The following is a 23,948-nucleotide window of genomic DNA, read 5'->3' as shown; positions in this document are numbered from 1 at the left end:
GTCCTAACGAACCGGTCCATCTCCAGATCTTGCACGATTGCTTTGCAGAGCTTGCTGTTACTTCAAACGCTACCCAGCTAAAGCTAGAGGGAGGGCATCTACCGTTGGACCCGATAGAAGAGGACGGCTCAATCTTGAAATTCACCATTTTGGCCCAAGTCGAACGTCTGTCTACGACTGATTAGTAACTCTGTACAAAGCCAATCCCAGTTGCAACCTGAGCAACGGTCTCCTCACAGAGATACACGCTATCATCGACTCGGGAGACTTTGGTCCCACACTCGACAATTTCCTTGCAATGGCTTCTTCCGAGGTGGATATGAAGTTCTTAGGGAACTTTGCTCGAAACATCCAGTTCGACCAACCAGTACTCTCCCAGAGCCTCTTCCAGATCCTGGGAAACATTACCATGTTCTCAGACAGAGTCATCCGAGCTCGCAAACTGCGCAGACTGGACACCACCCGAGACACCAAATCCGTCGACCTCTACTGCCGCATCATATGGTACACGCGAGAATGTCTCAAGATCCTAGAGGAATACGTCCTACCCATGGTCGTCAAGACCGTCGAGCTCAAGGTCCTCGCGCACAAGCTCCGAGCCAGCTTCTTCCACCTCTTCGTCCTCTTCCACAACCACCCACCCATCACCCTCAAAGCCGCAATCCACACCCCACCAGGCCTGAAATCCCCCCGCGTCACCCTCAAACCCGACAAAGGCAAGAGCATCGACCGCGGTCCAGGCTCCGGCCCAGGCTCCGGCTCACGCTCACGCTCACGCTCACCAAGCGACCCCTTCCGACCCAGCTCAGTCCAGCCTACACACCCATTAGAAGGCGGCCCCGTAGGCGGCACTGGCAGTGGCAGCATCCCCATCATCCGTACACCACCCCCTCTCGAATTCGCTCCCAACTTCCTCGTCCCAGCCGAAGACTTCCGCCCCTTCGCGCTGCAGTATTTCCAAGAGGCCACCGCGCTGGCTGACACATTACTCTGGGGTTCGCACCCCCTCCGCCTCTCCGTGAAAGTCGAATTCACCGCCTTCCTGTACGACTGTCTACATGAACGGGAACGGTCCCGGCAGTTGGCTAAACAGACTATCTCGGAGGTGTATAATGCGACGGAGGGCATGGATGATCAGATGTTTGAGGAGGCGGCGCAGTTGGTGGGGATTTTGGGGAAGATGATGAGGAGGGGACTTGGGACGGGTGGTGCCGGTAGTGGTGGGAGTGAGGGGAATAGGACGGTGTCAGTGTCGATGTCGTCGCCGAGGCAGCTGAGACCGAATGCGACGCAGGAGTTTACGGTGCCGGAGCCGAGTATGGTGAATCCGATATGAGGGTTCTCTTTCTCTCTCTCGCACGCCCCGACCATTGTGTACGGTGGTCGGTCGCGGCGTGAGATATACTCACTTTATTTACGTTCGTCCTTCCTGTCATACGGCAGGATCAGATGACATTCAAACAACACCCTCACCATAACAAAATCTCCAAATAGAGCCCAGGAGAGGTGGGGGGAAGTTGTCCGGCTGGTTGATCGGAAGAGGCTCGCTTAGTGCAGTTCGGTGCAGTCACTCGCATGGTGTCATGGATGTTAGACTTGTGCTTTGTACATTGTTGATATACTTATTTATACCCCAAGCTTATTTTGTTTGTATCCTCCTTTCTCCATCGCGAACCAGTCATCTATCCACTTATCCACCTATCTGGCGCGCGAATGCTTGCTTGCTTGCTTGCTTGCTTACTTACTTGCTCATCGATTTGATAGAGAACTGCACAGTGAATCCCTCAACGCGGAATTAAACTCGGAATTTGAATCCAAAACACCAATTCGAGAGCATGACTGATCACACAACCTTGACTTGGGAGGACAACTGCGTTGATCCCTAGCAGTACCGCATTCACAGCTGTGAGCTACCGAAGTAAGAAATCACATGATCTCAGCTCTCAATAGCTCAAATACCTTACCTACCTAACTTCCTGAGTTCCTACCTAACTTTCACATCACAACAATTCCTCACTTTCACATCACACCAATCCCTCTCGCACGGTAACATCAACCCCAAGGATGTTAGATTTCTCCTCACGATAAAACAGAGAGATTACTTGATGATGGGAAATAAGTATTATGTGTGCAGTGTGGTGTGGTGTAGTGTGGTGTGGTGTAGTGTAGTGTAGTGTAGTGGTGTTCCATTAATTGAAGTTAATAAATCAAAAGTAAATAAGACCGACCATTCGGAGCTACCTATCAACTACTTTTTCAATTTCACACCTCAAACCTCACACCTCACAGTCACCAAGCTTAACCAAACCAAACAAAACATCCTATCTTTTTTTTTTGTTGTTTTTGTTCTTTTCCAATTTCATCTGCCTCAGCTCCCAACCCCCAGTCCCCTAGTCCCCTTAACCCAAACCAGTAAGGAAACCTCGCACTAGGTAGCAGAAAGGAACACCACCACCACCACCACCTCTGCAACCCACTCCCATCCCATCCCATCACTCCACCTCATCACCTTCAATATCCATCTCCACCCAATTGGCATGAACTCCATCAAGCTTTAACGGACTGGAGTACAGAGGAGTGGCGTGAAAAATGAGGGCGGCTGGGCGGGCGGCTGGGCGGGCGGCGTGGATGGATGGATGGATGGATGGATGGATGGATGGATGGATGGATGGATGAGTTGGGAGGGGGTTTTTTAGTGCTAGTAAGCCGCTGGTGTTAGCACTTGCGTACTTGCTTATTTATTTATCTACTTCCTCTCCGGCGAGATTGTATGGTATGCAAGTAGGAGATGTCTGAAAAGGCGGGGCCAAGGGAAAGGAAGCTGGGAGAGACATGTATAACTTACAGTGCAGCAGGAGCAGCTCTCACAGGTAGTGCAGCCCTGGCACTTATCGCAGGAACAGTTTTCTCCCATGATGGCGATGGAGACGGCGATGGAGATTGATGATAATAGTCTTTTATATGTAGGTGGGTAGGTAGGGCAGGTAGGTTCTTTCAAGTAACTGATGTGTATGTATGTATGTATGTATGTATGTGCGTCGCTTAAGTTTGCAGTTGATTCTTGATAGAATGTCTGAAGCTTGAGGCTGGAGGGAGGAAGAAAAAAAGAGGAGGAAGGAAAGAAGGGAGATATGTTGGAAGGAGGAGAGGTATTTATATCCCAGCGTTCCCTCTTCTCTTCTCTTCTCTCTGCTTTACCCAGACAGAAGGAAGGACGTTCAGCTCAGCTCTGGATATTGACCATTGATGTTGGGCCTTGGAGACCATGCATGCATGTGACGACAACCTTCTCACGCATTCGTGCCACACACCTAATAGTTCCAAGCACAAATCACGCTTGGTGGAAAAAAAAGAGGGTGTTGATCAGGAACCTTGGGGTGTGATTGCACTGCAGGATGTTATGTGGGAGTGGGTTTATGGGTGGATGGAGGGCTAATACAGTACCAGGCTCTGGAGAGGACTCCGAGTCCCCGGGTTGGAAATGACGATCGTGGAGATGCCAGTGGGGGAGAGGTTGGATGTGGAGTGGAGGGGATGGTGAATTTAAGGTAGGGTCATGGATGGGGTAATGATGGGGTAAATAGTAAGAGCTGAGTGCCGTGCTTGATGGGAGTGACAAAAGAAACCATAGCTCGGAGGAGATGACCAGGCTCTCCACTTCAAATGAACCCTCCTGTAGTCACTGATATCCTGAACATGCCACATCCAACACTGCAGGGAGAGCTTCCATCTGTCGCTCTTAGAACACGACGTAAACAGCCACCGAGCCAGCCCGTCAATCCTCCTAACAATCCCCACGACTCAGACACACCACCATACGAAAAGGCAAGAACCAACAGAAGGAAACAAAACCCCGCGATCAACAATCATTAGCAAACCAGTAAAGCAACAAGGTACTATCACACTGGTTGGTGCGGACTTCCAGCTCCTTCCTTCCAACCACACACGGGCTGCAACTCTGACACGCCGTAATGACAACCCAACGTACGTGGCATGCATTGCGTGGGGTGCAGCAGCTGCACGAAATTGTGTGTATGCATGGAGATGGATGTATGGAATGGATGGATGTACTTCATCTGTGGAACATACCAAATAGGTTTTTCCAACGCGAGACACCAAAACCAATCAACCTCCTGTCGCACAGAATGGAGATCTAGGGGAGAGGTAGAAATCGAGGGAGGAAGGAGGAGGTGATTTGTACAACATTACCTGCTTCATCTTATGGATCAGGAAGTGGTACAGGATAGATAAAGATCACCGCGGAAAGAAATGCCGATGAGCTCGTATATACCTTACCCACGCCTGACTTGTTGGATGAGGCTAGAAACACTTACGTCCTTTGCTTGTATCACTTGACCAGGCTAAAGCATGACCAGTTCAGGAAGTCAGCTCCATGCAGCTTCAAATTTACTCACTGTGCACAAATCACCCATTCAATTCCAACCCACAAAGAGGTATGTATAATGTTGAAAAACCAAATTATCATTTCAATATCTCGTCAAATGCGACACTATCCCATCCCATCCCATCCATCCATTCCTCCCTAAACCCGCAAATTCATCATCATCCCTGGTATCACAAGCCTCCGTCAATCCATCTATCCCCGAAAAAAAAAAGAATACCCCTTCCCGACCCTCAAAGTTCCAGTTAAGAGAGCCATGCCTAGTGAAGGTCAAGGTATCGTGCTCCTTGTCGAGTCGAGAGATTCGCTGCGGAGATGTAGAAGTAGTAGTAGTAGTAGAAGAAGAAGAAGAAGAAGAAGAAGAAGAAGAAGAAGAAGAAGAAGAGTTGAAGATGCGTGCGAGTGAGGGAGGGAGGTTGGTGGTAGGTTGGTTGGCGATAGGTAAGTAGGTAGGTGGTTTATTTATTTATTTTCCGCAGCTGGAGCAGGAGCAGTCAGAGCCGCAGTTGCCTATTTACAAACTATGTTAGGTATATTTTCTTCTACTTTTCTGTCGTGTTGAAGACTCCGGAGATTCTTGTTGTTGAGAGTGGGGTTGTGATGAGGGGTACTGAGGGGTGCTGAGGGGTCCAGCCAAGGAAAGAAAAACATACAGCTTGAAGTGCCAGAGCATCCGCATTCTCCCTTCATGATGATAGATTTCCGAAGTGTGGTTTGGTTGGGTTTGGTTTTGTGGTATTTGTATGTTGAGTCTTGTCTGAAGGCTTGAAGATGATAGAGAAGAATTTACGTGGGAAACAGCCAGCCTTTTATGTCCCCTCGCAAACGTTCACGCATCCATCCTATCGCCCCACTTCCGACATAATAAACCAATCACAGTCCGGAACTTGCGCACTTTGTGCGTGGGTCCACCTGCGGCCTTTGTGCGGTTTTGCGCCTCTTGCGCGTTTTGTGCGTCGGGCGAGGCCGAGTCTGCGAGTCTCACCAGGCGGGGTAAAAAGAGAGGACCCCGATTGCGGATTGATTGGTCGGGTGACGTTTGTATGCTTTTTTTGGGGCATGTGGAGGTCAAGGGTATGGGCTGTTGGTGATGTGGCCAGATGAAGGAAAGATCTGAGTGGCTTAAGAGAGATGCATGAGTTGCTTGGCTTGAGGTTTCGTGAGAGACACTTGGGAAGTTTCTGGATACTGATCTCTGATTACCAGTTTCTGTTTCCCTTTCAGTAAGATGAAGTTTTCAGTCCAGAAATTGAATACTGCTTGGATACTATGGTAAGGCGGACATGTTACTAAGACGTAGAACTGCTTTCAAATTCTTTGTTCCTGCAATATCAAGCTTTTCCTATGTACAGATCTCAAAGACCGTTCAAGCAGTAACCCCAGCCTCAGCACCACTTTTCACCTCCTCCAACTGCGCTTTCTTCTCCTTCAATGCCGCGAAATTTCTATTCATTGCCGTCTGAGTGAACTCCTTCCCAGTAACAGCAGGGTACTTCTTCCCCGGTCCCTGGATAAGGGCATCTGTACAGGGCTGATTGAAGAATGCCATACTATACCTCGGACCAAAATAATCTTTCTCAACATCCATCGGCGTCTTCACACGATGGAACGTACTCTTAAACCGATCATCACTCCAACTCATGAGCAAATCCCCGATATTGCACACTATCTCTCCCGGCGCAGGCTCGACCTTCGCCCATGTATCTCCAATTCCAAAACCAGTCGAGACTTCTCTCCCCGGACAGATCTCCAAACCTGACTGACCTGCTCGCTGGAACAGCAGCGTGATGAAATCCCAATCGACATGTGCTCCTGCACGGTAATACCCCTCTGGCACAGGCACAGTCTTATCCACCTCAAAATAATGCAGAAGTCTCAACACAGTCTGGCTCTCCTTCCTCGAGATATCATGTGCCTTAATGAAATAATCATCTTCAAAGCCCAATCCTCTCGCAAAACACACCATCAGCTTCTCACTAACAGCCTGTGCCTTCCGCATGAACTCCAGACTCGTGTCTTTGAACCCCGGGATCGTACTCTCAGGTAACCAGCACCCATCCATATTGGACCCGAACTGCATCTGGTAGCTTTCCTTGCGGTCAGGTTGACCTGTTGAAGGCCGGATCTGGGCATTCTTCTCCCACCCGGAGTTGAGGTGTGTGAATGGGACGGTGGCTTTGGTGGAGTCTGGGAGGGAGAAGAAGGATTCGGAGGTGGAGAACATGTGTTCGATTTCTGGGAGGGAGATCCCGTGGTTGATGAGGCCGAAGAAGCCGTCTGTTTCGGCGGCGTGGATTAGCTGAGTGGTGATCTCGTCGATACGGGAGGAGAAGTCGTGGAGAGAGATTTTGGGGATGGAGCGGTCGGCATATTTGGTTGTTGCCATTTTGAGAGGTGGTGATGTTGTTACTGGTGAGAAGAGATGAAGTGTAAAAGTAGAGGTAAAATGTATACTCTTGTAGGTGGGAAAGAAGTGAGTGAGCTCCGTAAGTATCCCTCAGTTTAGTAAATGAAGTCGAGTTGATGAAGTTGAGAATTCCCACAACGTGCTTCTCCAGGAACGTCGTCAGTCTATATATATTTCTCTCACCTCCTACCTTCTCTCATCACTTCGGCACCGTCGTCCAGATATCTTTCTACACAAACTTGCCTCACCTTGGCACGTCCTCCAAAAGAGTCCGGAATGTCCATTTGCCTCAACTACCCCACCTACATGATAATCGTATCTTACCTGCAGGCGGCTCATTCCGCGAACCATCATTGGTTGTTGATCTTTGAGGGTCTCGTTATCTGCGGTGGCTGCCGCGCCAAGGATTTCTCTCGGGCGAAGGAAATAGTGGGGTTCGGCCGGGCAGGTCATGTGGTTTCCACGAGCACAAGTCGAGAGACTTTTCTTTCAAAGTTCTTCTTGGAGATGGCCGAATTTGATTTCCTCGTGCTCTCGAAAAAAAATTTGTTCACTCGGAAAGTGTCTTTGCCTAGGTGAAAAATCGCAAGATACCCAAGACCTCCGAAAAACATGGGAGTAAGCCCAATGTTGGAGAGAACTCTTAGAGGAGGATCGTATATATTAATCACTTATTCTGCTAGGCTCAACTTGTTGTTATCCTAAATAGAGACAAGACCTTTCAGGGTCTATAGCGTTCTTAATAAACCTCGTTGTCCTTCTTATTAATGAATAAGATACACCAGAATTTGGAGGGATGACAACCTCTATTTACTTCGTACGTTTCGCTTGATACACAACTATCTCCTTAAAAGAAGATAGCCACGAGCCATAGCCAAGCTGCGAGTAAAAGGAAATGTATCAAACAAATCTGGCATTGTCGGGTTTCCCTGTAAAGGCTGTAGCTTCCCAGTCCTGTGTCCGCCAACAAGCTACCTCAGAGCAGTCCCGGCTCGTTCAACCTCTTAAACTCAGCATGTGAGGCTGCTCGACACAAAAGGAGGATCTCGTACATGTCCTCAGAGCAAACGTCTTGGCGAGAGCGAAAGTACACGCACGACCAGTTCGCAATCACTTCAAGCCGCATCCTTCAAGCTCTGTCTTATTCTCTTGCTGTTCAGCTATCAAAAGCTTGACTGCAGTCTACGCGCGTCAATCACGCGTCAGCTACTGTGTTTCTCAATAAAACATTGGAGCCCGATACATACAGCCAAAGCTTCGGGATTGACCCCATTTTCAATCAACGTCGTGCAAATTGCCAATGTCCTGTGATCAAGGGGAACATCCTGCAGCTACGGTCAGTAATGTCCTTCTCCTAGCTTCGTGCGTCCAGAATGAATACGCACCAAAAGCGCGCATATTTCATGGAGTATTTCCAATGCTTCACGATGAGCTTGCAAATCTTTGGAATCTTGACGGTTTCCTGGTGTCGATTCCTGCTTAGGCATAGTGATGGCTGGATGACCTTTGATAGACTGCCTCGATGTTGTTATTGAATCTGTGTCAGACCCTGTCACGTGCACTCATGTGACCCCCTCTCCAAGGTAGGTAGGATATTCGAGGTAGTTAGGGTAGGTAGGTAGGTAAGGTGTCTTGCAAATAATAATGTCGTTCTCAAAGAAACCACCTTCTGATTTTGGCGAGTAGGTACACAACACTTGACTGATACATAACAAAGGCTCACCCAATCAGATTCATATCCGCCGTAGTTCGAGGTCCAGAAGATCCCTACCGCTGGCCACCAGAGAGCGTATTTGGACCGACAAGCCCTAGCCCGCGCAGCCTGCTACTTCTTTTCTTTGTATCTGAATCACCGTCTTACTCAAGAGTCCTTTAGAAAGCATACAGCCCGGCTAAATCCTCCGCTTCAATGCCGCGTTCGACACCATCTTTACCTTTTACATCAGCTCGTCCTCGCTCATCATGCTCCGCGACCTTTGCTCTCTAGGCTGGGACGCATATCCACATGTGCCTCACACACCAGGACTAAATACTATCAATGAAGAACCGCCAAGTGTGGAACGACGAGCCCGTCTCATCGGATTCAATCTCATTCAAACCCATGATGTTCTCGAAATCGCGAGATTCAATATCCGGGGCACTGTATTCTTGCGGAATAACGATTTGAAGGGCTTGGGCCAGGTGAGGAATGTAGCTCCGAACTTGCAGCGGGCTTTAAATAGGAATGCGCTGGGGTTAACGAAGACCTGTATTAGTGCTGAACTGGAAGCAATGCGTGGTTTGGCTGACCAGAGTGGTTCCCTTAAGTATATTACAAGTGAGCTGTTGCCTTTGATTCATCAAATCCGGAGAAAGAGGCTTTTTGCTCTAGGGACGTTCTTTTTGAGTCTAGTCGAGAAACTGTTTATGGATAATGGTGAAGCGAGTATCAATATAATCTGAAGTAAGGGTAGGATAAGCGGAACAGTCCGGCTCTTGGAGACAATACTCTTGGGTCTTGGACTAGAGATGATACTAACCTAGGACCTGTGTATTTCGTTCATTATCTAAGATGTTCAGCGTTTGTATCAAGATCTGTTACTGTGTCCTGTTTTGGCGACCTGTAACTGCACAAGACTTGTTGACAACTCGGCATCTGATCATGATGCAGGGTCGCATAACGCATTGAGCCTATTCTCACTTTCGTTATATCTCTGAAAGGTTTGATATTGGGAATTCTGCTAACAGTAAAATCACAGAAACCCCTATCTTCAACTTACCTGTACGCAGTTAAATATTATTATCCTTCTGTTGTGATTGTGAACTTACCGAGCCCCTATTCAGCCCTGGGCACCACCCCTCCACGATCCAACGCCACAACCAACGCCTCCCGCAAATCCAAACGCCAAGATCATCCCAAACCCCAGTTCCTCGAATTCCAGTTTCCAGCATCCGATCTCCTGCGCTCAGACGTGGTGGATTCAATTTATGTCCGGCGGGGCTTTGCAGCTAAAAGGTCGACTAGCTTCAGCTTTATACTACAAGTCACGGACTGAGTATCTACAGAAAGAGGATTATTAAAAGAATGACTTGCTGCTTATCATATATAGATATAAGATTTAAAAGAATGTTTCCTGTTGAGAAGCGCAAAGTATCGTACAAGCTGGGCCTTTGCGATGTTGTCATTCCTCGCTTGACTTCGCCGAATTTGAGCCGGGCCCGCCTCCAGAGCATCGCAACAATCCCTGTCCGGCCGTCCTGAAACGCGCCCTCCTCACCAAATCCAAGGCTCTCTGAAACGTCCTCTGCTACATCCTAGACGCCAGTTCCCGCTTCATCCATGGCAGCGGGATTGGCGATTACTGCATTTGGCCCTCTTTACGGGCGAGACGGGACAATTTGATTGCAGTGCATTGCGGCTTGTTTCGTTCGCTCGTTGGTGTTGTGTGTTCTGCTCTGTTCTTACTTTCTTCCCCCTCACCTGCGAAAGCAAGTGACATTTGGATTTATCCTTTTCTTATCTCTATCATTATCTTTATCTCCATTCTTATTCTGGGTACATCCATCTTCTAAGCTTGGAAGATCTATCGTTTCGTCTTGAAGTTTAAAAAGTATGAGGTTTACCACAATGTCATCGTTTGGTTTGGTGGTGGTAGTCGTAATGGCAGGCGCAGATATGCAGATTGATTTCCCCGGCTTCTTGCGAGCGCCACGGGCAGAACAAAACCTTCAGGTCAGTTAGATGAAATAAGTTGTAATTCCTTTCAACTGTATTTCAGGGCTCACAATTCATTCCCAGACATTCAAAGGCGCACTCGGCGGCGTAGAAGCAGAAGCCATAACCAACACATCAGACCCAAAACGACCTTTCGCTGTAGGAGGAGATACTTTCACGACATACGAGGATGCCGCGGTACGGACGTGTAATAACCAGAAGAATGCATGCGCGAAAGTTGCGAATGGGAAGGATAATCCGGATAATATAGCGGTTGGAGATTGTGATGACCAGGAGTGTAAGTCTTACCATGTTCAGTCCGCATTATCCCTTCGGTCGATTGGACTAGGCCCGGGTTTCGATTGCGAAATACGGATATTCGAAATTAAGGGCAATGATGAGGGATGTTCTCGCGGGAGCAAGTCACAAACAGAAATCCAAGCTAATACCCTCCTTCTCCAGCGGACTGTACCAAAGTCGCCGCACAAGTCAACCCCTCCACAATCGCAGCCGCCGCAGAGTCAACACCCAAAACATCTACATCAGCCGTTGTAGCTGCTCCAAAAGCTTCTTCAACACCAGCAGCTGTAGCTCCAGCGCCTGTTCAGCAAACCTCTGCCTCCCAAGAAGCCGCTCCGGCTACTACTGCTGCGCCGGTGGTTGTTGCGCAGCCGACGTTGCATAGCTCAGACGAGCAGTTCTTTTACTTCTGTGATCCGTGAAAAGGGCGCAATTCAGGCTTGTAAGACGAGAGGGAAAGAAGGCAGAGAGGGGCAGAGATGGTTGATAGGGAACGCCATGGAAGTACCTGTCCATCTGAGCAGCGTCATGTTTTTGGGTCGCTTCTGGGGTGGGCTGGGATTGGACAGGTGCATTGGGATCACGGCGTCTGACACGAATTTGTTGTTTGCGTAAAACATATCCTGGAGTCGATGAATATAATCAAATAGAGGCACTTGTACATTTCCACATGGGGGAGAAAGTTTGGTCATGTAAATGAAATAGGTCAAATTGAGCTCGGTGTGCCATGATACAAATTCGTTGAACAAAGAGTGTTACAAAACTACTGGGTAAGATTTCTAAACCCTGTGAGGAATCATCATCAATCTCCAAGGTGTATGCCAATGTCCCACTATCACTCTTGTAGACCTACCGTAGAGATTTCATTCGATTTTGCATCGCTACAAGGACGAAGCCAATATGCATAGACTATACAATGCCTTCGATAACATGATCGCACTACCTATCTTCAAAATTGTCAGCCATGGAACACAATACAATTTGACAAGAGAGTAAACGGTTTCGAATAGAGGCAGTAAGGATAGTTTTTCAGAAGGAGACCGAAGTCATAGCATTTTCCTCAAGAACTGAGTACAAAATCGTTCAATAGGACTGGTGCCAGCTTGTATATCATCATAAAAACAGAGAGCGCGTGGAGGTAGATGTGGAGAATGAAGACGTACCTTTTGGCTGGATCTGGTGCTGAAAACTCGGTGTCGCTTTCCTATTATCTTGCGATTGTTCTTCTATGAACATATCGTCAGGCTAGACGAAGCTATTGAGGTCTGAAACATTGTCACAGCTTCGTGAATGCCGAAGACTGCTTGTGAATTCCAAATGTGTGGTTGTTGGAAGCTCAAAGGTTGAAGCTCGAGAAGCTCGAAAACCAAAATTTATTCAAAAGTCCCTAGCTCCGACCCACTATCCGAGGTTTTACCGACCAAGCTCCAGCTCCCATAACATTTTCCAGCCCATCAAACTCCAGCTCTCCTCCCTCTCATACCACAATCCCACCTCACCACTCACTCCAAAATGTCAACCCCCCTCAAACTCCGCTCCCTCTACCGCTCCTTCCTCCGTGAACTCCCCTCCCGGCCCCTCACAGACAAACCCTCACCACTCAAACCCCGCATTCGCAGCACGATCGCCGCCCCCGAGTCCAGGATCCCAATCGAGCAGGCGGAGCAGTATCTGCAGTACGTCAAGGCACAAAGGATGTATGCCACGTTACTGGAGAGGTATAATCCTGGTGTGAATATGGAGGATGAGGAGAGGGTGCGATTGACGGCAAGGAGGGTGGGGATGGATTTGCCGGAGGAGTTTACGTATGGTGCGCAGGATGGGGAGGGGAGTGGGAAGAAGGAGTGAAGGCTTGCTGGATAATCGGATGAGATGTGAAGAATTGGCGTCTGGTGATGGGAAGTCGGAGAGGAGCTGATGCTGGAAACGCCCGATAGTGGACTCGAGGTTCCGGAAATACAGACGAGGACTACGAAGCACCTTATTCTTCAATGGCTTGGCACATGCCAGCTACGGTCAGAAGGCCTCGGATCTATCATGACTTGCCGCAAGTCAGGAGCGAATGTCGGTGGATTCTCGATCCAGGAAGAAGTGTATGATATAAACAGAGAGTGTCTACGAGAGGACAGCAGCTCTTGCTCATGTTGTATCATATGTATCGACAGAATCTTGTTCAACTACAGCAATCTTCCAATACAGACTACTATATCCATGCATTAGTTCCAGGAGATCTGTACTGGTTTTCGTCTTGTAGGCTTTTCATTTCTGCATATGCTCTTCTCCTTTCCTGTTTGCTTTTTGCGTTTAACGTCTCAAATCTCCTTTTCTGTGTACGTTGTTTCAAACTTTTCGTTTGCACTCTACCCTCGAAAGGTCGGGAAGAAATATTACGAGTTTTTTATGACCGCACAGTCAGGCTTCAGGATCCGGGGTTTCTTCCGCTCTCCGCATCCGTTTATCAAAGGCTTTGTCAGGTCTGCAAGTACAAACCTAAGAAGCAAGCCATGTGCGAACGTTCGACTTTTCTGTAAATGCATGGTATCGAGCAGATGTCCATTTTCAGATCGAAATCCAGACAATGTTGCATTTCAATTTACTGTTGAGGTTTATCATTCTCTTTGTTACACAACAAATTCCCGTTTTGGCGATGCTGACTAAACCGGTCGCCCCTACCACTTCTTGGTTCTTCCAAAGCTGTCACCTGAACACAACCTTGAGGGGTAGGAAAGATACTTTAAATTCATCCCATACTCTCATGTTCTATCTTCTCCACATCTCCAACCTGCCCAACTACTCTCATCATCAAATTTCACTTCAATCTACTGCCCTTCTACATGGCGCCATCTACATCTCATCCTTGTCCTCCTCACTGTCAATCATCTTACTCAGAGGACCCTTCTTCACCATCAAGCTCATAACCTCATACAGCGCATCCGCAGCTGCCATAGTAGTGTGCTCGGCATTGGTATCATACGCAGGTGCAACCTCGACGATATCGGCAGCGATAATGTTGATGCCCTCCAATCCACGGAGGATAGTGCGGAGTTCGCGTGTCGACCATCCGCCCGTCTCGGGGGTGCCAGTAGCTGGAGCGACTGTTTCCTCATCAGCAAACAGAAATGGAGAATACGACGAGGAGTAGAAGGTGTAACTTACAAGCCGGATCCAAGGTATCGATATCAATCGACAGATACACAGGCTTATCATGACCCACCCTCTCATGGATCTTCTTAATGATACCCTCCATCCCAATCGTATCAATCTCCCTCGCCTCCACAATCTCAAACCCGCAATAGCCATCATTCTCATAATCACTCGGCCCACTCAGCGTCGTCCGGATCCCAGCATGGATATTCGTATCATTGGCAAGTAGGCCCTCCTGCGCAGCATGGTAGAAGTACGTGCCGTGGTTAATGCTGGCGACCTTGCTGGGCGAGCCGCCGAAGACCTTGGGCTTCCAGGTGTCGAGGTGAGAGTCGAAGTGGATGACTGACACGGGGCCGTAGGCGCGGTTGATGGAGCGGAGGAGGGGGAGAGTGATGGTGTGGTCGCCGCCGAGGGTGATGACGCGGGGGAGGGTCTTGCCGTTCTTTGCGGGCCCCTTTTTGTGAGCGTCTGTTGCTGGTGCGCGGGTGAGGATGGAGTTGTGGCCTTCTTCGATTTGGGTGAGTGCCCATGTGTTGTCGTATCTGGAAAAACACTAGTCAGTACTTTCCGTTCAGAGATTTCCCAAGCACGCTATTATTCCCTCCAGACAGAAGAGGAATATGTCGAGAGGCCAACTCACGAAGTTACAGGAATATCTCCACAATCCAGCACCGTCGCCCAGCTATTGAAAGGATTCGTAGCCAAAGGCACATTATATCCACCGCTGAACCCGAGTTTACGTGAGCCTGTGTTCTCACCAAGAATGTATCAGCTTGTGCTGTTGGGAGCGGTACTGACTATAAATTGAGACGGCGGGAACCTTGTCTGATGCCTGAAGGCCCAAATCGGGCGCCGGGTCGGTAGGAAGTTCCGGTGTCGAAGGGAGCGCCTGTTGACACAGAGAGTGGTCAGTCGAGAACATTTGGACGTGTTGCACGAGGGATGTAAAGTTAAGCAGGGATCCAACATACCGATGAACGCAATATCGTACTTCACATCGTCGGATGCGAGACATGGGTAGTATGGCAGACGACCGAATGTCGAGATACCAGAGAATACCGAGTCGGCCTTCACACACCTTCTATCAGCAACAGTTCACAACATGTACACCCATCCGCCAGTAGAGGGTCGAATTGGTTCGGGTGAGGGCAAGGTGAGATAATTGGCATACCTGGGTTCCTCCATCTCCCGGGAGTGTATTATACCAGAGTGCCTGTTTATCTGTTAGTCTGATGGGCTTTGAGTTCTATTGCTTGTCTTGTTCTGTATTGCTTGGTCCTTCTTTTCTATTTTTCTCAATCGACCCTTACATTCTCTCTCTTTGTGCTCGCTCCTTGAAGGATAGATGGATGGGTGCTTGATACGCTCAATAGAGAGAGAGAGAGAAGCAGAGCATACCTTATGCGGCCCAGCGATAGGAACCTGATGTTCATGATCACCATGTGCCAGTGCACTGGTTGCGAGGACGGCGACGCCGAGGATTGTTGTTCTCATACTTGCTTCTTACTTCTTACTTCCGAGAGATTGATTAAGGGAGAAAAGGTAACAAGACGAGTAAGAGGAAATCAAAAAGAGAGACAAGAGGCATACTACCTTTTAAGAAGGCGCCACTTGCTTCCAACTTAACTTTCCCCTTGTCTTGTCCTGTGTCTGTGCTGGCACTGCCGACTGGTGCATCTCCTTCCTGCGCGTATCATAGGCAGAGCACGAATGTAAGATAGATACCCAAATCTACGCACCCTCGGGCATCCTAGCTGTTGGTCAGATCAGATCAAACCCGATACCGAACTCAATCCCAATCCAATCGAAGCGAGGCAAGCTTGATCTGATCCCAGCTTCTGCAGTGAGTGAAGTACGAGCAAGTAGTAAGTAGTGGGGAGCTATCTGGCTCGGCCGATGACATCTTACATCTGCGAGGCAGGACGAGAGGTGCATTACATGAGAGCTTTGGAGATGTCGGTCATAGTGAAGAGAGCGTTGATATTACTGTTAGGTAATATTCATGATAGGTATACGGGGAGGTCCTGTACGAATGGGAAATGCGTTCCTGGATTGATCCGATTGTGTTGGCTTGGTTAGGTGATGCTAATCCAGCTAATGGCGGGGTCCAAGTTGGCTCTCATCGATTGACCAATCCGAGAAGCTAGGCAATCTCTAGTAGGTAGGTATTGTAACAAATCCCTACCCAAGTTCATAATCTCACCAAGATACCTACTGTAAACATCTCCTCGCCTCGAGTAAAGCTCGGGATCCACGGCCTTCTCATGACTCCGAAATCTCCAGGTTGTTTCACCAATAAGTTATGCATCGCGAGAGTAAGAAGTGCGAGCGGATTATCAATCGTATTTGCAGAATCATATGTAATTCCCCATGACTTGGGTGTGAGGGCGTTGAGTAATGAAGAGGTAATGCTGCAAGTCATGGAGCCCATGGACCTGATGTTTGGAAACCTCGAATGGAAGCGGTGAGGTAATATTATTATCTGGGTCTTTGATAAGAGATTGAGTGGTGCAGGTGTGGAGGGGAAGCTTTATCAGTGTCCTGAGACGAGGAGGGAAGGGCGGGGTATAAGTACTGGATCGGCCAATGAGGGGAGCTGGTCCGTCCCGCTGTGTCAGCCATGGAAGGAAGCTCAGGAACCACAAATCAGATCCAGGACGACCTACCTACCAGAATTTTCATATAGATCTGAGGGTTATTAAGAGATAAAGAATTAATACAGTAGAGTACCTAGTGTGTAAGAAGGTACCTAGAGTATAAGGTAGGCTGAATATATGATTAGATCGCTCGCTGAAAGATATTCATGATAAAAGTGCAACCAAGTAGGGTATGCAAGAGGACGCAGAACAGAGCAGAGCAGAGCATATTCTGCTGCAGCAACGACAAATCTCCTGGGGTTCGTACTGAGCGGTACCAGAATTGCGCGATACTGCGGTGATTAGCGTCTGCCTTCAGGGCTCGAGACCAGATTTGGCTGCCTGGATCATTGCTGGATCATGAGCATGAGCTTGCGCAGGCGGTGAGGAAATGCAAGATTCTGCCACTTTTTTTTATTGACAACAGGGAGGGGCTGCAGAAATTGTTACCCCTCCCCCTCCACACTGCGCACAAACGCATCTGCAATTCCACAGTCAAAACTCAGGGATCGATTATCGGGCCACTTGATTGCTAAATCATTCGTTATCTCTAGGCAGAGGTAAAGCAGATACAATGGCGGACACTGGCAACCCCAAACCCGCTCGCACTCGAACGCGGAAGAAGAAATCAGCAAGGAAGGTAGTTGCTCCCGTTAAACCGACGATTGTTCACACCAAGAGAAAGAAAATCGAGGGAGAAGATGGCTGGATACATATTGTCGACAAACCGAGAACAAACCAACAAGATGCTAAAGCCAAAAAGCAGCCCCTGCAAGGAGGCGATTTCGAGCTCAAAGGCGTGAGTTACGTCAACCGTACGCTTGTAGAGATGAAGGAGGAGTTTGAGCACTGGAAGAGATCGTGGGAAGAGCGACCAACCTGCCAGGCACTGAAGGAGAAGATGAAAGATGTAGAGAAAGGAAGGCGGATTGTGAATGTGGTGGTTCTTGGTTTGGGGAGTTTACAAAGCGCAAGGAGGGAAGGGAGAAGGTCCAGTGCAACACAATTGGCTGCTCTGCAAACAATTGTTGATGGACTTGAAAACGGTACCGAGAGGCAAATAATATTCCAGGATCCGCAATTTACGAGGTTGGACAAAGAGTTACTCACGACTCTTGGCTACAAGATATTGGAGGATCCTGAAGCTTTCGCAGAGGTTGTAGAAGGAAGTTTGGTCTATGCTATTCATTGCTACGCACCAGTCTACAAGGCTGTTGCGCAGAGGCCGAGACCTGCTGTATTGATCGGGACGAATGTTGGAAACTTTGTTAGATTCGATGCGTATGTACCCTTTATCTAGACCCTGGAAGCTGCTAACGGTTTGTAGGTCAGAGGATACCACTGCCAAGGAACTGGAAAAGATGGTTGAAGGGTATGAGGTGGTTGAATTCCCTCAGCTGCGCCATGACTTCTCGGATACAAAGATATATTTGCGACCTGCTGCCACAATACAGAATGCCGAAGTAGTACCTGGTCAACAAGATACTACCGAAGCAAAGACCGAAGCGGAGCCAATAATAACAGAGACTGTACAAATAGAGAATACTCAAGTGGAAGCCACGCAAGGAGAGACCATTCAAGCGGATACCATTACAGAAAAGCCCATTGAGTCTAAATCAACAAATGCAGCACAAACGGAGACCATTCCAGCAGAGACTACACAGAAAAAGACCACTCAGACGGAAACCACTCCAGCAGGGGCTACACAAGAAGAGACCCCCACCGCTGAAGTCAATACAGCAGAAACCCAGTCCACACCATCAAGCACAGCAACAGTCTGAACACACCGTTCTAGTTGATGCTAGAAGACTTCACCACAGTCCCAAAAGCATCCGCCAACTCTGCCAACGCAACCCTCACCAGCTCCTCCGCCTGCACCCCAGGGATATTCCTATCCCCCACCGCATCCTCCGCAACAAGAACATCATACCCCCTCTCAGCAGCCTGTCTCGCCGTAGTACTCACACAAACATGCGCCATATACCCCGTCAACACCAACTTGTTCTTCCCGGTACTCTTTAAGTACTCCTCAAGATCCGTGCCAGTGAATGACCCAGGCTGCTGCTTGCTGATAACCTTCTCGCCGCCCTTGGGCTCAAGCTCAGCGAATTCTTGGGCGAGATCCGTGTCGGGTGTGAAGACTGGGGCGCCGGCGGGGGTGTGGTGGACGATGTGTACGAGGGGTGCGTTGGCGGCACGGTACTTATCGAGGAGTGCGGAGATGGCTTTGCGTGTTGAGGCGACGTTTTCGGTTTTGAGGTGGCCGGTTTCGTATCTGTGAGTATTGTGAGATGGGTTGAGTTGAGATGGCGGGGTAAGTTGACTTACTCATTCTGCGCGTCGATAATGACGAGCACACTATCCTTCGTGGAAGCCGTAGACGGGCCAACACCAATCAATTCTCTAAAAGCCTTTGCCATTATGTCTGTCTGTCTTTCTGTATTAAACCAACGAAATCACATCTATTTGCAAAAGTGAAAAGTTCGAGATGAAAATTGAAGGTTGTAGTTGTAAGAAACAAATTGGTATCCTGCGTGATGTCGTAGGTACTTGGCTCTTTCTCTTCGCACCAAGATAAAGCGGGGTGAAGAGCTACTACTCTAGGTATTTATTCCCCCCTACCCCACAATGTCGCCATTCCATTCCGTCACCCTCTCCGGCATTCCTACCTACACCAGGTTCCGGACCAAGGGACTCTTGACAAATAATTGGTCAGTCCTTTTCTCATAACTTCTGATCTTTTTCGGATGATATTATTGATCGGGTTGAAGGTACATTTTAGGCTATTGAATAGTAGGTGAGGTGGCGAGGGTTGGTAAGCATTATTTCAGTCCCTGGTTCGTTACGATAATGTACCTTTCGGAGGGTGAGGGGCGTCCTCTTGTCTGGTGTTTATGATTACTGATATATGAGTATGTACATATACACCCTTATATGGTATCTCACTTGAACTGCATTCCTTCATTCAATATTGGATTTTGAAATGGTTCCGAGTTTCGAGATGATCCGGATTTCGAGATGGAGGTGGAGTTAGGTACAGCCGAGGCTTGCCCCTCCATTTACCCCTCTATTTATCATCGGCTCGCTAAACTCGCGTCCGAACTCTGGGCATGACTTTGATGTCCATTTCGTTCGAATGGCAGGTTTTAATGTATGAAGTTGATGTATTTGAAGATAAAAAGTCTCAATTGGAGATGTATCCTGTTGGTGTCAAAGTTGATCTTCGGGGAGTGCCAATGTAAGTTCTAGTGAAGTGTATTGAAGTGCTTCTGCTGCAGGTACAGCAAATATCATGTCATATACTTCTGCAAGACGGGACTCAGAGTGACAGTATGGTACTCATATCCTTAGCCCAGCGTGTAAAACTCTTGTTAGCTTAATTTCGCTTCTCTATTTACATGTATCACCAGCCATCTTCACTCCCTACAAAGGGTAAATAAACTCCTTATTCTCCAAATCCGTCAAATCCAACATCTCAACCCTGACCTTCCTCCTAACAACCACCCCCTCCTCCTCAACATCCACAGTCACAAACCCACTTTCCCCCTCAACATCACCATCCTCCCCCTCACTCGCAGATTTCTCCGCCGCCCAAGACCTCCTCTCCTTATTCCTCCTTATCAAAATCCACCTTATAACAAACAAAACAACCGGCATCCCCATCCAACTAACAGCGACCATGGAGATCCACGCCCCATAATACCTCGGTTTCGCAGACGGCACCCAAATCTGCGGCGACACCAAATTCCCCGCACAATACCCAACCATAAAAATCACATTCCTAGTAAGTTTCTTCGTATACCCCGCCGCAGACGACGACGTCCACCCCAGCGCAACAATATACGTGACGCCATACGTACCACCTGCTAGAATCAAACATGCCAGCAGAGCGAGCTTGCGGTCCCACTCGATGGTCACCATGCCTATTCCGCCGGCGATACCGGGGAGACACCAGAGGAGGCCGTGGTAGGCGGCGTTGCCGGGGAAGGCTTTGACGAGGATTGTGGCTGTGATGTAGACGAGGACGCCGAAGCCTCCTGAGGCGGCTTTGACGAGGGTGGAGCCTAGGACGGAGATTCCGAGGGAGCGGGTGAGGAGGTTTTGTTGGCCGTAGGTGAGGTTGTTGGCGTACATGAGGGTGAATGCCTGGAGTGTGAAGACCCTGGTTGGGATGTTAGATTGATTTTTTCCGAATCATTGCAACACCAAGGATCAGGAGTGAGAAGAGGGAAGAAATCCTCCGTGAAGATACGTACCAGGACACAGGATCTTTCAAGGTCTCGATGAACTGCGCTTTCTTGAACTGCTTCTGCTCGATCGAACTCTGACTCGATTTCTGGACTCGCTTAATGACATGGACCTTTTCCTCCAAAGTTAAGAACGAAGCCTCAGCAGGATTATTAGGATAGCAGAACCACGACCAAACGGACAACGCAAACGTGAGTGATCCGGTGGTGACCATAAACAGCTTCCATGGCCGGACAGGGCTTGAACTGAATAGCAGACCATAGGATATGAATCCTGTCGCTACAGGAGCCACGCTGGTGCTGATCCACAAGACGGGCTGCAGGAATGCCTGCTCTTCGCGGTTGAAGAACATACCGATAGTCATCTCGATTGCGGGAATGATGACCGCTTCGACGGCACCAAGAGCCATGCGGACGACGATAAGAGGGCCGTAGCTTGTTGCTACGCAGTGGAGGAATATCACGACGGCCCAGGTGAAGATGATTGTGCTGACTGTCTTTCCGAATGGCAGTCGTTGGAGAAGATAATGTCCTGGCCATAAAGCGAGAACGTAGCCTATCTGGATTAGCATGGAGCACCACACAATGATCTAACCGTTCTTACCGACATAGAAGAACATGTTCAAGTTAATGTACTCCTGGAGACTGATCCCGGTCTCTTCAAATAAGCCCAGGATCGATGATACACCGAGCGTAGCTTTGTCAATCTGTCGACGTCAGTTCCACATCTTCAATCTTTTCCAGTGCTCATACTCACAAATAGGATCAAGCTGATACAGCACACCAGAAACATGACATGGAAGTAAAGCTTCTTCTGGACTTTCTTCGCAGCATCCTCGCTCATGGGCTCGAAACTATCCCCATGCTCTTCAATAAGCCGCAGCGTAACATCTGCATATTTCTCCTACAGAGTCCTGACAGGTCTTTCCTTCTGAGCAGCAACCACCACCTTTGTTGTAGTCTCTGGATGCCCCATTGTTTCAAGAGTTCTGATTCAGAAAGAGGTGTTGACTGGTAAAAACTAAGTTGATGTATTGCCTCTGTACTTGTATCATCTTGATTGTGTACCAAGAGAAGGAGGGAAAAACAAGTCGTCATATCACTCCGCAATGGCATACATAGTTTTACGTACTAACAGGGCGAGAATGCAGGTCGATTGGGGTGGTTCTTCAAGAAATGTCAGACCATAACGCGTAAGTGACTGTTTAAAAGCCTTCAATCTTCCTCGTATTAGTGTGGGTCCAACCCCAAATCGATGGATTTAATAGATGTCAGGCTGTTATTGCGCCTCTCCAATTTCACTCACTTCTGGTCGAACGTCGTAAAGTAATCCAGTCTGAATTGCGAGTTCAGATATATCCACAGCCGATTGTAGATTGGGGTACGAGAAGAGCCCACTCTTGGCGAATGTCGTTATTTTCGTTGGGGATGTTGCCATTTCGAAATGTTTGGTCAAAAGAGACCTCGAGATGTTCCTATTTAATAAGAATTGACTGCTTGTCGTCTGCTTTCCTTTGATATTGCAGTAGCATCGAAATTGTTGTTGTATTTCTTCTCAACTTCCAAATGTCGTTTGGGTACACCCCACCAAGAAGCCGATGCGGCAGCCTGGGGAGAGTATTCCAATAATCCTGCCCTGGTCGACATCTGGAGCACTGAAGTGGACTCAAGTGCTCCGTGTTGGGGGGACTGTTCGTGAAACTTGGAGTAGAGAGAAGTCTTTTTTGGGTATGCTAATTCTTTGACCAGACGAGCAAATAATCTGTCCATTGTGAGTCTACCGTTAAGGGGGATATGAAGATGAAGAAGCCGAGATAGAGAAACATTTTGCTAAGCAAATATGATTTAGAGTTATTAAGTGTACCCCCAGTCTGTGATTACACTGAAAACATCCTTCCATGATACAAAATATGCCAATTACCTACCCACTTCTTGGCTCTCCATTCTACCACTGAATTCTTGCATTCAGCATAGGCAGCATGTGAGTGTATGGACTGGTAACTGGATTGTAGATTCGTGCTTTGCGATACTGTATGAGAAATATGCCTTCCCACGTGCTACGATGAAAGAAGAAGAGCATTATCCTTGCGCAACAGTTCAGTCGGCCCATTTCTTGGCAAATATATTCAGAGCATATTTGTATCCATCAACAATCGGGAGACCACCATGCGCTACATACCCATTCCTGGTTCCATTCGGGTGGAAGTTGACCCAGAAAGCACCACTCCCTTCCAGTGGTCGCATTGCCATTCCATAGCCGCTCCTCGTAGTCGCAAATTTGGTTTTGTTGGCTCCTGGTGGAACTGCAGGCAGATTTGGAAATAACGTTTCCCCTCCTAGACAGTCATTTTCCAGATAGATGAATAGAGTTGCCCATCTATGGAACCTGCGGCCATTCTCGTCGACCATAGGTTCTTCTATCGGTGATGGATCATGGTGTATCCTCAACATCTGGGATGTCCCATATTTTACCAACCAGGGAGGCTCGTAGTCCTCGAGGCCCATAAATCCAAGAAACTTCAATGCCCGTTGGCCAACGCAGGAAACCACTGGGTCTGTCTTCGGTAGATCAGCAGATGGAGGGGCGATCCCATCTTTCACGTCTTTTTCGCCAGTGACGCGAAACCCGTTGTAGTGGTCGGTTCTGTTGCACGTCAATATTTTTGTGTAGTCTTGCTTTTGGGACTGTATTTACCCTAACTTGATCAGATACCGTGATTCTTCCAAGGTGATGAAATTGTTTAGATATATCATGGGAGGCTCCAAGGACAAAATTTCAGTGGTATATTGGTGATTTGTGCATTCAAAAGACGAGGGACTGATGGAGGACGGCGAATCCTCAAATACCACTGGCATGCTGGTAGTCGTATTTTCCATGCTGCTCGCCAGATTTGTTTCAGATGAATGAAAAGAAGACAGCCACCACGCTCCTGCAAGACTGGCAAGCCCAGTGGCTACTTGTGAGTACTGCAAAATAAAGCCGAATTAGCGGTCGGTTACTGGTGCTCCGGCTCGTTAACTTACCATCGTGGCTATGTACGATTTTGCTAAAAGCCTCTTTGACGCTGTAAATTATCAGAAGAAAACTTCGAAAGGTGGTATGGAAACATGGAAA

The 23,948-nt window shown here is 48.3% G+C and overlaps 10 protein-coding genes across 10 annotated transcripts; 4 read left to right on the top strand and 6 right to left on the bottom strand.

Annotated features, from left to right (window-relative positions):
- Window positions 1–298: 298 nt before the first annotated feature.
- Window positions 299–1,336, top strand: ONS95_006507 (uncharacterized protein; the record flags this gene model as incomplete). Its single annotated transcript, XM_058499971.1, has 1 exon — window positions 299–1,336. One exon carries the CDS (start codon window positions 299–301, stop codon window positions 1,334–1,336), a length of 1,038 nt encoding a protein of 345 aa, XP_058349805.1.
- A 4,368-nt stretch (window positions 1,337–5,704) lies between these two features.
- On the bottom strand, window positions 5,705–7,195 carry ONS95_006506 (uncharacterized protein). Its single transcript, XM_058499970.1, has one exon. It carries the CDS (start codon window positions 6,786–6,788, stop codon window positions 5,769–5,771), a length of 1,020 nt encoding a protein of 339 aa, XP_058349804.1. The 5' UTR covers window positions 6,789–7,195; the 3' UTR covers window positions 5,705–5,768.
- Window positions 7,196–7,859: 664 nt separating this feature from the next.
- On the bottom strand, window positions 7,860–8,509 carry ONS95_006505 (uncharacterized protein). Its single transcript, XM_058499969.1, has 2 exons — window positions 8,195–8,509; window positions 7,860–8,134 (listed from the first exon to the last, which is right to left on the bottom strand). The coding sequence occupies exons 1-2, from the start codon at window positions 8,294–8,296 to the stop codon at window positions 8,012–8,014; spliced, it is 225 nt and encodes a 74-aa protein (XP_058349803.1). The 5' UTR covers window positions 8,297–8,509; the 3' UTR covers window positions 7,860–8,011.
- A 1,892-nt stretch (window positions 8,510–10,401) lies between these two features.
- Window positions 10,402–11,225, top strand: ONS95_006504 (uncharacterized protein; the record flags this gene model as incomplete). The annotated part of the gene is made up of 3 exons (XM_058499968.1): window positions 10,402–10,521; window positions 10,588–10,801; window positions 10,966–11,225. The coding sequence occupies 3 exons, from the start codon at window positions 10,402–10,404 to the stop codon at window positions 11,223–11,225; spliced, it is 594 nt and encodes a 197-aa protein (XP_058349802.1).
- A 1,090-nt stretch (window positions 11,226–12,315) lies between these two features.
- ONS95_006503 (uncharacterized protein) lies at window positions 12,316–12,651 on the top strand (the record flags this gene model as incomplete). Its single annotated transcript, XM_058499967.1, has 1 exon — window positions 12,316–12,651. The coding sequence occupies one exon, from the start codon at window positions 12,316–12,318 to the stop codon at window positions 12,649–12,651; it is 336 nt and encodes a 111-aa protein (XP_058349801.1).
- A 750-nt stretch (window positions 12,652–13,401) lies between these two features.
- On the bottom strand, window positions 13,402–16,548 carry ONS95_006502 (uncharacterized protein). The gene is made up of 7 exons (XM_058499966.1): window positions 15,349–16,548; window positions 15,122–15,163; window positions 14,922–15,018; window positions 14,749–14,839; window positions 14,591–14,674; window positions 13,960–14,492; window positions 13,402–13,898 (listed from the first exon to the last, which is right to left on the bottom strand). Exons 1-7 carry the CDS (start codon window positions 15,442–15,444, stop codon window positions 13,648–13,650), a joined length of 1,194 nt encoding a protein of 397 aa, XP_058349800.1. The 5' UTR covers window positions 15,445–16,548; the 3' UTR covers window positions 13,402–13,647.
- A 531-nt stretch (window positions 16,549–17,079) lies between these two features.
- ONS95_006501 (uncharacterized protein) lies at window positions 17,080–19,147 on the top strand. Its single transcript, XM_058499965.1, has 2 exons — window positions 17,080–17,867; window positions 17,914–19,147. Exons 1-2 carry the CDS (start codon window positions 17,161–17,163, stop codon window positions 18,365–18,367), a joined length of 1,161 nt encoding a protein of 386 aa, XP_058349798.1. The 5' UTR covers window positions 17,080–17,160; the 3' UTR covers window positions 18,368–19,147.
- ISC1_2 (phospholipase C type enzyme) lies at window positions 18,378–19,006 on the bottom strand (the record flags this gene model as incomplete). The annotated part of the gene is made up of 2 exons (XM_058499964.1): window positions 18,378–18,861; window positions 18,915–19,006. 2 exons carry the CDS (start codon window positions 19,004–19,006, stop codon window positions 18,378–18,380), a joined length of 576 nt encoding a protein of 191 aa, XP_058349799.1.
- Window positions 19,148–20,009: 862 nt separating the features above from the next.
- Window positions 20,010–22,045, bottom strand: ONS95_006499 (uncharacterized protein; the record flags this gene model as incomplete). Its single annotated transcript, XM_058499963.1, has 4 exons — window positions 21,591–22,045; window positions 21,438–21,540; window positions 20,843–21,389; window positions 20,010–20,748 (listed from the first exon to the last, which is right to left on the bottom strand). Exons 1-4 carry the CDS (start codon window positions 21,675–21,677, stop codon window positions 20,010–20,012), a joined length of 1,476 nt encoding a protein of 491 aa, XP_058349797.1. The 5' UTR covers window positions 21,678–22,045.
- An 885-nt stretch (window positions 22,046–22,930) lies between these two features.
- Window positions 22,931–23,710, bottom strand: ONS95_006498 (uncharacterized protein; the record flags this gene model as incomplete). Its single annotated transcript, XM_058499962.1, has 2 exons — window positions 22,931–23,477; window positions 23,529–23,710. The coding sequence occupies 2 exons, from the start codon at window positions 23,708–23,710 to the stop codon at window positions 22,931–22,933; spliced, it is 729 nt and encodes a 242-aa protein (XP_058349796.1).
- Window positions 23,711–23,948: the final 238 nt, after the last annotated feature.

The sequence above is a fragment of the Cadophora gregata genome (assembly GCF_030347475.1).
Source record: "Cadophora gregata isolate MNR1 chromosome Unknown scaffold_18, whole genome shotgun sequence".
NCBI lineage: Eukaryota > Fungi > Ascomycota > Leotiomycetes > Helotiales > Ploettnerulaceae > Cadophora > Cadophora gregata.
The sequence above is the reverse complement of the archived record's forward strand: the minus strand, read 5'-3'. Positions and strand labels throughout refer to the sequence as shown.

What these genes read in the sequence shown, in the direction of transcription:
- ONS95_006506 (XM_058499970.1), bottom strand. Translation starts at nt 6,788, where the DNA reads ATGGCAACAACCAAATATGCCGACCGCTCCATCCCCAAAATCTCTCTC.
- ONS95_006505 (XM_058499969.1), bottom strand. Translation starts at nt 8,296, where the DNA reads ATGCCTAAGCAGGAATCGACACCAGGAAACCGTCAAGATTCCAAAGAT. An exon ending in ATGAAATATGCGCGCTTTTG is followed by an intron (nt 8,135 to 8,194) that starts GTGCGTATTCAT and finishes CCGTAGCTGCAG; the next exon opens with GATGTTCCCCTTGATCACAG.
- ONS95_006502 (XM_058499966.1), bottom strand. Translation starts at nt 15,444, where the DNA reads ATGAGAACAACAATCCTCGGCGTCGCCGTCCTCGCAACCAGTGCACTG. An exon ending in GTACGATATTGCGTTCATCG is followed by an intron (nt 14,840 to 14,921) that starts GTATGTTGGATC and finishes CTGTGTCAACAG; the next exon opens with GCGCTCCCTTCGACACCGGA. An exon ending in GGAGATATTCCTGTAACTTC is followed by an intron (nt 14,493 to 14,590) that starts GTGAGTTGGCCT and finishes GTGTTTTTCCAG; the next exon opens with ATACGACAACACATGGGCAC.
- ONS95_006501 (XM_058499965.1), top strand. Translation starts at nt 17,161, where the DNA reads ATGGCGGACACTGGCAACCCCAAACCCGCTCGCACTCGAACGCGGAAG. An exon ending in AACTTTGTTAGATTCGATGC is followed by an intron (nt 17,868 to 17,913) that starts GTATGTACCCTT and finishes AACGGTTTGTAG; the next exon opens with GTCAGAGGATACCACTGCCA.